This window comes from Trachurus japonicus, unplaced genomic scaffold (genome assembly GCF_045865225.1).
Source record: "Trachurus japonicus isolate A0001 unplaced genomic scaffold, Traja_1.0 AP031215.1".
In the NCBI taxonomy this organism is placed as follows: Eukaryota; Metazoa; Chordata; class Actinopteri; order Carangiformes; family Carangidae; genus Trachurus; species Trachurus japonicus.
The window spans coordinates 19,492-31,819 of NW_028221348.1; the positions used below are offsets into that span (position 1 = coordinate 19,492).

General features: G+C 43.1%; 1 protein-coding gene across 1 annotated transcript; it reads left to right on the forward strand.

Annotated features, from left to right (window-relative positions):
- Positions 1–5,899: 5,899 nt before the first annotated feature.
- LOC146959514 (uncharacterized) lies at positions 5,900–11,747 on the forward strand. Its single transcript, XM_085772987.1, has 6 exons — positions 5,900–7,822; positions 7,941–8,104; positions 8,185–8,408; positions 8,741–8,870; positions 8,947–9,047; positions 11,438–11,747. Exons 1-6 carry the CDS (start codon positions 5,914–5,916, stop codon positions 11,655–11,657), a joined length of 2,748 nt encoding a protein of 915 aa, XP_085629113.1. The 5' UTR covers positions 5,900–5,913; the 3' UTR covers positions 11,658–11,747.
- Positions 11,748–12,328: the final 581 nt, after the last annotated feature.

Here is a 12,328-nt window from a genome sequence, read left to right on the forward strand (position 1 = left end):
AATAACACTTCTTTTTTAAATCTTTTTTTTTTTTTTTTTAACCTTGTATCTTCTCACAAGTATATGTAACTCTCCTGCAGTTTCACAAACATGTGTAGCATATCAAGTGCATACAAACATTCTTTTTTTTTTTTTTTTTTCTTTGCAGGCAACGTAATGAACAGTCCCGGGCATTAGGCCAGATATGTAATGTAGAGGTGTTTGTGTGTGTGTGTGTGTGTATATATCCAAGTCACAAGTTCAGTTTTTGTGGTGGTCGTAGCAGGCGACCACAACGTGAATAGACGTTATGCCCTGTTGAGCCTGCAGACCTTCCAGGTGTCGAGTGCTGTCGCTGCATCCGTGTAGCTGTGGTTTGAGGAGTTTCCCCTGTGCCTGCTATGCTCTGACCTGAGACAGTCTCTGTCTCAGATGGGACTGTCTCTCCCATTCTGTGTCCCTGGTCAGGATTGCTCTGCTCTGGCATCTCCAACTGCTGTATTTGAGCTGAGCGCTCTGCCACACGCAGATCCACACGGTTGCGTCTGTAGAGTGTGCCGTCGACATTCACCATGTATGAACGGGGAGCAACCTCCTGAAGGCATTGTCCCAGCCGCCACCGTCCTGTGCGATCACTCGGCAGAGGCTTCATTCTCACATGGGCTCCATTCTTCAGCTCTGGGAGGTCTCTGGCAGAAGTGTCGTAGACTGACTTTGCGATCCGCCGTTTCCACCTCAGCTTTTCTGCGACTCCATACACAATCTGTGGTGTAAGCAAGCTGTCTGCGACTGGTAGTGAAGTCTTAAGCCTGCGTGACATTAAGCGTTGGGCCGGGCTGCTGTCTAACATCTCTGTAGGTGTGTTGCGCCAGTGAAGTATGGCCAGCCATGCATCTGTGCCATCTAGTTTAGCCCGCTTGCAGAGTGATTTAACTATTTTGACGGCTGACTCCGCTTTGCCATTTGATTTTGGATGTCGGGGTGAGGCTGTGACATGGCAGAATCCCCAGCTTGCTGCAAACTTCCTGAACTGTTCACAAGCAAACTGCGGGCCGTTGTCTGTGATCACTTTGTCTGGCTGTCCGTAGCGTGCAAACTGGGCTTTGCAGCGCATGATGAGAGTACCCGCTGACAGGTCTGGCAGATGGTCAATTTCCCAGAAGTCCGAGTAATGGTCTACAACAATGAGAAAGTCTTTACCAGCATAAGAATAAACGTCCATGCTCACCGTCTGCCAGGGACGAACCGGTATATCATGCGACATCATGGATTCTTTCTGTTGTGCCCGTGCATATTCATTACAAGGAGAACAGTTCCCCACAAAGTCTTTAATCTCTGCTTTCATGCTTGGCCAGAAAAGCATGTCCCTGGCTCGTCTGTAACATGCCTCCCCACCAATGTGGCTGGTGTGTATGCGTTTGAGCAGCTCTGCTCTCAGGGCCTTTGGGATGACTACACACTGCCCTCTGTATAACACCCCATTTTGGACATTCATTTCGTCCCTAAAGGGCCAGTACTCCCGCACAGCCAGTGGAGCATCCTCTTTGTGATCTGGCCATCCGTTGATGATCACAGATTGCAGTTCCTGGAGTATCTCGTCTGATTCAGTGTGCTGGGCGATTTGCTGGAATCGGAAGGTTGTAACGTTCAGGTGCTGCGCTTGGTCGAGCTGTGAGTACTCAGCCTGGTTGCTGTCCATGATGCACACAGTGTGTGGTACACTTGGGGTGTCAGGCCTGCGGGCTGGTGCTGTTGCCCTGCTCAAGGTGTCGCTGACATACATCTCGGGCCCTGGCTTGTACACAACGTTGAGATTGTAGTGTTGCAGCTGCAGCAACATGCTTTGGAGACGTTTTGGTGCGTTCAGGAGCGGTTTTTTGAAGATGATAATTAATGGTTTGTGGTCTGTTTCTGCAGTGACTGTCTCCCTGCCGTATAGGTACTGGTGGAATCTCTGACAGGCGAAAACTATGCTCAGACACTCCTTCTCAATTTGAGCGTAGTTTTGTTCAGTCTGCGTCAACGCTCTGGAAGCGAAAGCCACAGGCTGCCCTCCTTGCGACAGGCAGCACCCCAGTCCAGTCATGCTAGCGTCGCTTTGAATTGTGACAGGCTTAGTGACATCATAATACCTAAGAACAGGTGTGCTGGCGACCATCTGCTTTATTACTTTCACTGCATCCTCATGTTTTGGTAACCAGTGCCACTCAGTGTCTTTGTCCAAAAGTCTGCGGAGTGGCTCACACGTCTCAGAAAGCTTTGGCAGGAATTTAGCAAGATACATTACAAATCCGATGAAGCGTTGTACAGCTTTCGCATCTGTGGGAGGGGACATTTCCAACACAGCCCGTGTTTTCTCAGGGTCGATTTTCAGGCCGTCTGATGACAGAATGTGACCATGAAAGTGTACAGCCTTGAGCTTAAACTGCAGTTTGCGCTCACTCAGTCTGAGCTTAACAGCCCTGCAGCGCTTCATGAGGGCCTGCAGGTTGTTGTCGTGGTCATGTTCTGCTTCTGCATCCGTGTCCCCGCAGCCGACCACCAGAATGTCATCGGCTATCGGTTCAATGCCGGCCAGACCCAGTAGCAGTTCATGTTGTTTGCGTTGATAGAATTCAGGGGCAACTGAGACTCCAAATGGGAGTTTCAGCCACCTCATGCGGCCCCATGGTGTCCAAAAGGTCGTTAGACGGCTGCTGGCATCGTCAAGCTTGCACTGTAGAAAGGCATCGCGAGCATCCACTAATGTAAAAATGCGAGCCTTGGGCAGCTTGTACAATACGTCCTCCAGCGTCGGCATATGATAGTGGGACCTCAACAGTGCTTGATTCAGAGGCTTTGGGTCAATGCAGAGTCTTATTTTTTCTGGTTTTGCAATGGTCACCATATTACTAATCCATGCTGTTGGCTCAGTCACTGGTAAAATGTTGCCTTCTCTCATATGTCTGTCCAGTTCTTTCTTAACTCTCGCTTTCAAAGCTACTGGGACATTTCGTGGTGCACACTGTACAGGAGTTACACTAGGGTCCAGGTCAAAGTGTATCTCACCTGGCACTGACTCAATTGGGTCATGAAAGACATCCTGGTATTCCTGTAACAGTTGTTCCTTTGTGAGTGGTGTGTGCTGGCTTGAATCTGCTGTTTTCAGTTCATCTGGGATTGTGATGTTCATAAGGCCCAGGCGTTCACATGTGTCCCCCGACAGAAGAGGCTCTTGCTTGGATTCCACAATTGGAATCCTACAGTCTGTGTGAAATGTCCCAAGTGACCACATCCATTGTCCCGAATATAATTTAATCCGGGTCGAGCTTGGCTGTAATGCTGTTCCCGGTGACAGTCTCTCTTTCGTCTTGCGGCTCATGACATTACAAGTGGCACCGGAATCCAGCTGACATGCCTGCCTCTTATTATTCAACTGTAGGTGTGCAAACCATTTACGTTTCCGCTTCGGGGCTTCAACAGTATTGATGCATTCAGTGGCTAGGAACAGTCTATCGTCAGTATCTGAGTCCCCTTCTCCTTGCTCAGCATCTTCAAGCACATGCACTCTTTTTATCTTGTCAGACTTATTACTGGCTTGACATACTTTGGCAAAGTGGTTTGAAATGCCGCAAACTTTGCATATCTTACCGTAGGCTGGGCATCGCTCTCTGCCCCTCATGTGTTTGTTTCCACAGTATTTACAACTCCATGGCGGATCTTTCCCGGTCATTTTCCCTTGTATTTTTCGGCTGTCGCTTTGATTGACCACCGCATGCACGCTGTCCGTCTGCACTGGCGGGCCCCCAATGATCCTAATACGTTTCTCCGTTAGTTCTGCGAGCCGACAGACTTCAACTGCTGCCTGTAGCGTCAGCTCCCGTTCGCGCAGCAAGCGCCGTCTGGTGTCCTCACTAGCAACGCCAAGCACGAGCCTGTCCCGTATCAGCTCGTCCTTTAGCTGACCATACTCACAGGATGACGCACTTTCTCTCAGCCTCGTTAGAAAGCTGTCAATCGGTTCGTCCGTCTCTTGTTTACAGCATCCAAACACGTATCTTTCATAAATCACATTCTTCGCCGGCTTGAAATAGTTTCCTAGAGCATCCAATATAGCCGCTGGGTCTTTCTGTTGATCCGCCGTTAATGTGATGTTGTGCATGTAGATGTGGCGGCACTCGTTACCCATTAGCCGTCTCAGCGCGGCTGCCTGCACTTCTTTCGATTTTTCCGTCAGGCCTGTAGCCAGCAAAAAGTCCTCGAACTCTGACCTGAACACTTCCCAGTTCTTTGCTAAGTTCCCAGACATTTGCATGCCTTCGGGTGCAGGAACACTACTTGCCATGGCGTGGTTTTTCTTTAGCTTGTGGAGCTAGACCACTTCTGACACCATGTTTCAGTATGAACTTTATTGACAAAAGCCCCGCAGACACGCATGCGCCTAAGTCCCCTTACACAGAGCCCTTTACTGCCTGGCACTGACTTGCAGGTAACATATAAACATAGCATATGCCTGTAACAACACCCTATTAACCTTACTTTAACATTTGCTGTGCTTTTCTCTTAAACACCACAGTGTATACCCTGTATTGTGATTGTTAATGTCCCAACAATGTTTCCTTTTGAGGAAGAGAAGATATACCACCTGAGACACAAAACTAATGGAGAAAAGTTCTCTGTGCTTGATTTGCTCATTAGCTGTTGTCAAAAAACTGAATGAACTAAAATTATCATATTAATATTCTTCTACTATTTGATCTTCTCACATTCAGAATACAGCAACAGGGCACAGAGAATAGTGCGTGCAGTTACTTCAGGAAGAGATTAAACATAAAACAAAAGTGTGGGTGGAGACTTAGGTCACTTCCTGTATGGGGCTGGAGCCTCTGCTATAAACAGAGGGAGCAAAAAAAGAGTGAGATAGAGAGGGATGGATCGAGAGAGACAGACAAATACAGAGCACAGTATGCTTAGTTTGAAGATATAATTTAAACTACAGGGGACACTACAGTAAGTTATTTGCCCTACATTCCTCTAATAGTTTCTACAAAGTTAAATTCTGGCAACATTAGTTCTTGTGTTGAGATCTGTTTCACTTTCAGATGGGTTTGAGATTCCAGTACAAAAAACATTGGCTTCCAACAAATTAAAGATGAGGGCCTATGATTAGGAGTAGTAGAAAATGGGTGGTCGGTGGGTGGTTTACCGATTGCTTCAAGTTGCATGTAAAAACATAAAAGGGAAACAGTCTTAAAACTGTTTGAATGTGGAAGTCCAAAGTCTTACCTGTAAGGGCAAGGTGTGGCACTCCTATATCTAAATGTCAACATAGCCTATCTTTTTTTTTTTTTTTTTAAGTATATTTTTCGGCTTTTTGCCTTTATTTGATAGTGATGACAGTAGAGATAGACAGGAAATGGGGAGGCAGAGAGAGGGGGAATGACACGCAGGAAAGGTCTGCCCGACGCGGGATTCGAACCGGGGACGCCTGCGGCGAGGACTGTAGCCTCTACATGGGGCGGCCGCTCTACCCACTGCGCCACGCACCGCCCCAACATAGCCTATCTTTTGCAATGTTTTATCAGTAAAACATTTTTGTACTTTGTCAAGGGAACTGTGAATCACAGCGTAGTTATCATGCAGATAGTCTCTGATGTTGGTACTTTGAATTATCCACCTAAATACAATAGTTGTAATGGAATTGCAGTGAAGCATTGCAAAGCAAAAACAAAGCTAACAATAACCATGAAAAAATACACTTGAGAATAGAAAATCCAGCCACATTCATTCATATTGAACTATCAAACAAAAGTCACTGTACTGTATCCACAATAATTAACTTTTAAGCTACAAAAAGAAAGTAACTTTTTTGTCCTGTTGGTCTAAAAGTTAAAATGTCATCACATATAATAATAATATTGTTTTATCCCCCACAGATTATCAGATGAGCCGGAAATGAATATTTTCAGACCATTTGTGACCTTTCAACCAGGTGAAACACATCCTATAATTCAGTGTATAATCAGCAAAAACCTCAAGAAACTCAAAAAACTGCTGAAGGATGGTGACATTCACAGTGTCTTCCCATGTATTGAGTGCAATGATTTTATCACCCCACTGATTGCTGCTGTTGTAAATCAAAAGGAAGATATTTTCTCTTACCTTATACACCAGGGTGTGGACCCAAATGTTGCTTCCCAAAATGCCTTGACACCTTTGCATTATGTGTCAATATCGCGAGCACCTCTTACATTTGTCAGGAAACTTCTTGAAGCAAAAGCTAATCCCAATGGATGCTCAGGGCAGCGATTCACACCACTGCAACTTGCTGCTATCAATGACAGGGAAGATGTTGTGAAAGAGCTCCTATCTGCTGGTGCACAGGTAACATTGTTATCTGGTACAGATCCCAAACAAAATATGCAAAATGAAAAGATTGTAAAGATGATTCACAACTTGGCCTCGAACGGACATGAACTATGCTCCAAAATCAAACCTTTTGTGGACATGCACTTGGCTTTGCGAAGGGACCCTGCTGAAAAAGTCTTCAGAACTTTTGACAGTTACATGTTGAATGAGGAACCTCAGGACCATCTGACCATGATTGAAATACTGTTTACTGTAAGTGGCAAGGCTGAAGAAGAATACCGCAAGAAAAGTATGAAATGGCTGAAGGACACTGAAAATGTGAACTCCTACATTGAAGGAGCAGTGAGTCGCTTTCCAAACATTCCAAAGCATAATGTACATCTGGTAATTAAGACTTTACATGCAGTTTTCTGTACAATGAAGGAGATATCCAATGATCAAGCTCTAGCTATGATCTCCCAACTACTGGGACTACTTCGCTCAAAAGAGAGACCTAATATTTGGAAAGACGTTCAGCAGACACTGTATGTAATCACACAGAAAACAAAAGGCATAGATGAATGGGATGACAGCTTTATTGAGAAATTATGCAACACAATTTCTCCTTTTGTGAAGGAACAACATCCCTCTGACGTTAGAGTCTACACATACGGCATATTTGCAACCTTGCTTTCAGTTAAACATGCTGTTGAGACTTTTACATCAGTGGGAATAACATCAGTGCCTGAAGACATACTGACATTTGCAGATATGCAAAGAGATGAGAAGCTGAAAGAAGTGCTCAGACGACTGAAAAATCATTTCAGCGGAGAATGTGAGGATGATACAGTCTCACCTGAGTCCAGCAAAAAGAAGAAGAAGAAGAAGAGGAAAAAGAAGAAGTCTGAAAATCATGAGGACCCAACTGATGAAGTTTGCAGTGTTTCATCTGATCCAGCAGCAGCTCCAGTGCAGGAAACAACTACAAATGTAAAGCCATCTCACTTCAATCTCAGTAAATCACAGGTGACACAAAATTGGTCTCCAGTCAGCAAGAGGTGGAAGGAGAAACTAGAGAAGCTTGTGAGCACTGATGCAGGAAAACTCACCAAAATTAAAAGTATTACTTATGTGAATGATGCAGAGTTCCGCATAGCGAAGGGAAGTGATGGGACTGAAGTCTTCTTGGGGCTGAGAGAGGACGGCACTGAAGTTGCAATCAAGAGAATGTCTAAAAGCAACTATCAAGTGCTGAAGAACGAAGAAGGACTTCTACGACTTCCAGAGCTTGATCATCCTTTTATTGTCCGATACATTGACTTTGCAGAGGACGAGAACTTTGGTTATCTTTGTCTTCAGCTCTGTGAATACACCTTGGAAGAGTATATCAGAAAAGTTGATGACAGTCTGCTGATGAAGGAACTTGTCAGGGAAGTTCTTGAAAGTTTGAATGTGCTTCATAGTCAGAATCCTTCAATTCTTCACCGGGATCTCAAACCACAAAATGTTTTGATTGGTAAGTCAACAATAGAAACATACTGAAATGATGAAACTCATGATCTGAAATTCAAAAAAGCAACATTATTCGATTTTGTAATTATGAATCATACATTTTATTTCTATTTGTCCTGCAGATGTTAAAGAGAGAGCCAGGCTGGCTGATTTTGGCATAAGCAGACGTTTGCTCAAAGGCCAAACAACTTTACGTACATCCAGCGCAGGAACTAAATGCTGGATGGCCACGGAGACTTTGGCAGGAGAAGCCGACATACCATACAAGTCCAACACTGATGTACAGGTCAGTTTTCCAGCTACACAAACCTAACTGATGACATGGTGAAGAGTATTACCAAACTGTATGTTGTATTTATTGTTAAGGTGGCAGGGATGCTGAGTTATTATATCCTCTCTGGAGGACACCATCCATTCGGTGATAAACCCTATGAGTATGAGTACAACATTCATGAGGGGAGGTACACTTTGGACCATGTTCAAGACGTTGTGGCAAAGGATCTCATCGAGTGGATGATCCAAAAAGAACCAAAGGAAAGACCTAAAGTTCAACAATGTCTGAGTCATCCCTTCTTCTGGACCTGTGACAGGTGAGGGAGGAATGTTGATGGACTGATGATCAATTCTTGTTATTATTTTCTGTGGAATTGTCCAGACCTCCACTCAGGTCAGTGTGTTCATAATTTGAGCAGTCGCTCTTAAATGAAGGCTTAAGTCTTATCTATATTTAGTTGTGGGTTTAGCTAAATTCTCATATCATCAGGCTCATGTGACCAAAATGACAATGTTAACACATTGATGTGATGTTAACATGTTAACTTTCTTTTGTTTAGGGGAAGAACTTTAACAAAAGACAAAAAGCCATGTGATATATTTGTAATGTAATGTAATTTGTAATTCATGGTGTGTTTCTTTTTTTTAGGAGAGAGGATTATCTGCGCAGCATTGGTAACAGACCAGAGGTGACAAACTGTCGACAAGCTGACAATGAACTGATGTGTTCACTGGAAACATGTGCTGAGGGAAGATCTTTCAAACTGTGGAGGAATAAGGTAAAACAACATAACTACTGTAAGTTGTATCTTTTGTTCCTAAATACAACAGGTGTGATTATTTGTGGTGTTGCAGGTTCCACCAGAGGTGCTGCAGGAGATGGACAGCAAGAAAAAAGCCTACCCTGAAAACACATTGGGATTACTGCGCTTCATACGGAACCTCCACCAGCATTAGTGAGTGAAACTGAGTTACAAGTCATCAGGGCCTCAAAACATTATCAAAGATGAGTCAGTAATTACACACCAGACATGAATAATGTACATACTTAATATTTTTCCAGGGTTGGGAGGGTTACTTTAAAAATGTATTCCAGTACAATTACAAGTTACCTGTTAGAAAATGTAATTAGTAACTTACTCTAATTACCACAAAATTAAAGTAATGTAACGGATTACATTTAGTTACTTTTGGATAACTTTGATACCAAACATGCAAATTCAGTCCATGGTTCAGTCACGCAGCCATCACGCATCAATCCACGCAGAGGAAACAGGAAATGAAACGCACCGAGCATCCGCTAAATTTCAAAATGAAACACAATGGATAAACTCTCGATTGTAAATCATCACTTTATCAACATTAGTGACAGCTGCCGGCACAAACCACGAGTTAAAGTAGAAGTAAGTGATATATTTGTGTTAATATAAGTCTTAAATAGTTATATCTTCTGACAGCAATCACTTACATAGAGTGTTTGGACTGAAACACGGGTCTCTCAGTCCCTCTGCTCTGCTCTGAGCCGAAGAGAAAACATTTATCGTATCCTACAGTTTTTATCCAATGAGGAGAGAGAACGGCATGCAGGGCTGTGTGTGCAGCCAAGGAACGCCGTGAATGTGGCGACGTAGGGACGAGGACTGTTATGGTGCGTTTAAGGAAACTCGTATTTTTCCGACCGTGAAGTCGTACCAGTTCGATCTGGTACGAGTTCACCGGTCGGAAATTACGAGTGGCCGTTATAGTGACTTTCACCGGTAAAACAGGTCGGAAAAACACGAGTGGGTTGCCTGGAACGCTACAAAGTCGTAAGTTGTGACTTGAAGCTGTAATTTACGATTTCAAAAGCCTGCCTGGAACGCAGCATTAGCGAGAACGACCGGACCACTTACTTCTGCTTTAATACACACTCAAACCGAAGCAACAATAATGTTAACTGTACTCAACAAGCTAGTATTACAAGGTTTACAACAGATATGACAGACAACCTGGGCTGTGTGTGTGTGTGTGTGTGTGTGTGTGTGTGTGTGTGTGTGTGTGTGTGTGTGTGTGTGTGTGTGTGTGTGTGTGTGTGTGTGTGTGTGTGTGTGTGTGTGTGCGTGTGCAGGGTATCCGCGGGGTCTTGAAAAGTATTAAAAGGTGATAAATCAATTTTGGGAAAATTAAGACCCTTAAAAAGTATTAAAAAGTCTTTTCACAACTTTATAAAGTCTTAAATTTTGAGGGTATTTTTTCTGAATTAGCTGTCCAAGAGTTTGAGTCCAAAAAAACATTGTAAAAGTGTGTGAATTTATTCATTTTATTAAAAACCAAAGATGAACCGGTACATAAAAAAGAAAAGAAGATTGTTATTTTTGTTTTTTGAGTGGAGCAATGTTTTTTTGTTTTGTTTTTTGATAAAAATTTGCCTTTGATTTATTATCCCAGGCTATTTTGAATTCTGTTGTATCATAGTGGTCTATAGTCTTTATCACAAACTAAAACTGTTCAGTTAAAAGTGTCACTGGTGTAAATGGTTACAGCTTGAAGTGGCGCTGAGGTGTTGAAAAATATTGAGAAGGTCTTGAAAAAGTCTTAAAAAGGTTTTAAAATTAACTTCAAGATTCCTGTATAAACCCTGGTGTGTGTGTGTGTGTGTGTGTGTGTGTGTGTGTGTGTGTGTGTGTGTGTGTGTGTGTGTGTGTGTGTGTGTGTGTGTGTGTGTGCGTGTGTGTGTGCGTGCGTGTGCGCGCGCGCGTAAAGAAGAGAGGGAGAGAGAGAGAAATAACCTGTTAGCTGTTAGCTACCGTAGCTCAGGCGTCGGTCTCCCGTCAGGTAAAAGCTGCCGTTTATTCCTCAAATGAAGCTCATTAAGTTGTTGAGCTTCTTGCTGTTTAATTAGCCGCTAAACTGCTGGACGCTAAAACTGAGGGGCCGTCTGTGTTTACAATTCACGAAAGCAACGTGAACTTACGTGCCGCTCACACTCAGTAGAGTTACGCAATGAGGCAGCGTAGCCTCAGCCACACACACCGTACGGGCAGAAGAGGCAGAGGTGCTCTGTCTGTGTGCCTCACCTCTGAAACTACAACGAGACGGCGAGTGGCTTCTACGGCCGCTTTATAGCCTGTGGTTGATTTTTAAAATGTGAAGTAATCAGCTAAGTAATCTCCGTTTTTATCAAATGGACCGGTAATCTCATTACGGGTTTTTTTTCTGTACTTGTAACGGACTACAGTTACCCTTTTTTGTATCCTGATTACGTAACGTCGTTACATGTAGTCCGTTACTCCCCAAGCCTGTATTTTTCTACATAACATTAATTATATCAATTATAAAATTGTCTCATTTATTCATTTTTTTGCAGTGCCAAGTTTGTAGATCAAGTTGACGTGATGACAACATTTCCTGATCTCTTTGGGTGTGTTTACAAGTTTGCCAAAGACCGAGGATGGAATTCAGAGGCTCCCCTGAAGAAAATGTTTCATAGAGGAGACATCACCACCAGCTGTGTAATGTTGTCCACAGCCTTGGAGGAGCAACTTGTTTTCCCAGTTCAAGAGTCTGATCCCACTGACATGAAGTGATGTTGGATTCAAAAAGGATGAAGGACTGCAAAAATGACTTTTCACTTTGACTTGACTTTTGTGGCAAGAACTGTCTCAAATTTTATTTAAATCTTGTTTATTTAACATGAATGGGTACCAAGGGCTGGAGTTATTTCTGTTCATATCATATCTTACCATATCCTATGATTTTATATTTTGTCAGTGTTGGGTTTTCTTTCGTTGTTATATGTGAATTTGAGGTCTCTCTCCACATCAGGCGGTATGGTGTGGTTGCACACTTGTTAATTTTAGGCCAAAAGTGAATGTAGTGACACTAAAATACATGGAAATTGCTTGTTAGGAGTACAACCCTTTTCTTCTGCTTTTCCTTCACATGAAAAATAGACACAGATTTGAAGGATGTTTTAATGACAGAAGCAATTCCCTAAACTTGTGCTACAGTGGAAGTAGGCTACTTGTGTTTGTGTATACCTAAATATGACTGTGCATGTTATCTTTATGTGAATGACACTTGTTTGTATGTATGATTTTTTCCCCTTCTTTTACACTGTCATCTCCAATGAAGTTAAGTAAATTCTTGAGAATGTTGTTCTGTTAAAAAAAAAGTCATATAGAATTTTACTACTCTAATGAGCATGTGTTAAAGTTCATGTCTTAATAGACCTAAAAACGCCTGGAAAAAACGCATG

Excerpts from the sequence above, each read along its gene's own strand:
- LOC146959514 (XM_085772987.1), top strand. The coding sequence starts at position 5,914 with ATGAATATTTTCAGACCATTTGTGACCTTTCAACCAGGTGAAACACAT. Across the intron at positions 8,871-8,946 it reads TCAAACTGTGGAGGAATAAG|GTTCCACCAGAGGTGCTGCA; the intron begins GTAAAACAACAT and ends GTGGTGTTGCAG. Across the intron at positions 9,048-11,437 it reads CGGAACCTCCACCAGCATTA|TGCCAAGTTTGTAGATCAAG; the intron begins GTGAGTGAAACT and ends ATTTTTTTGCAG.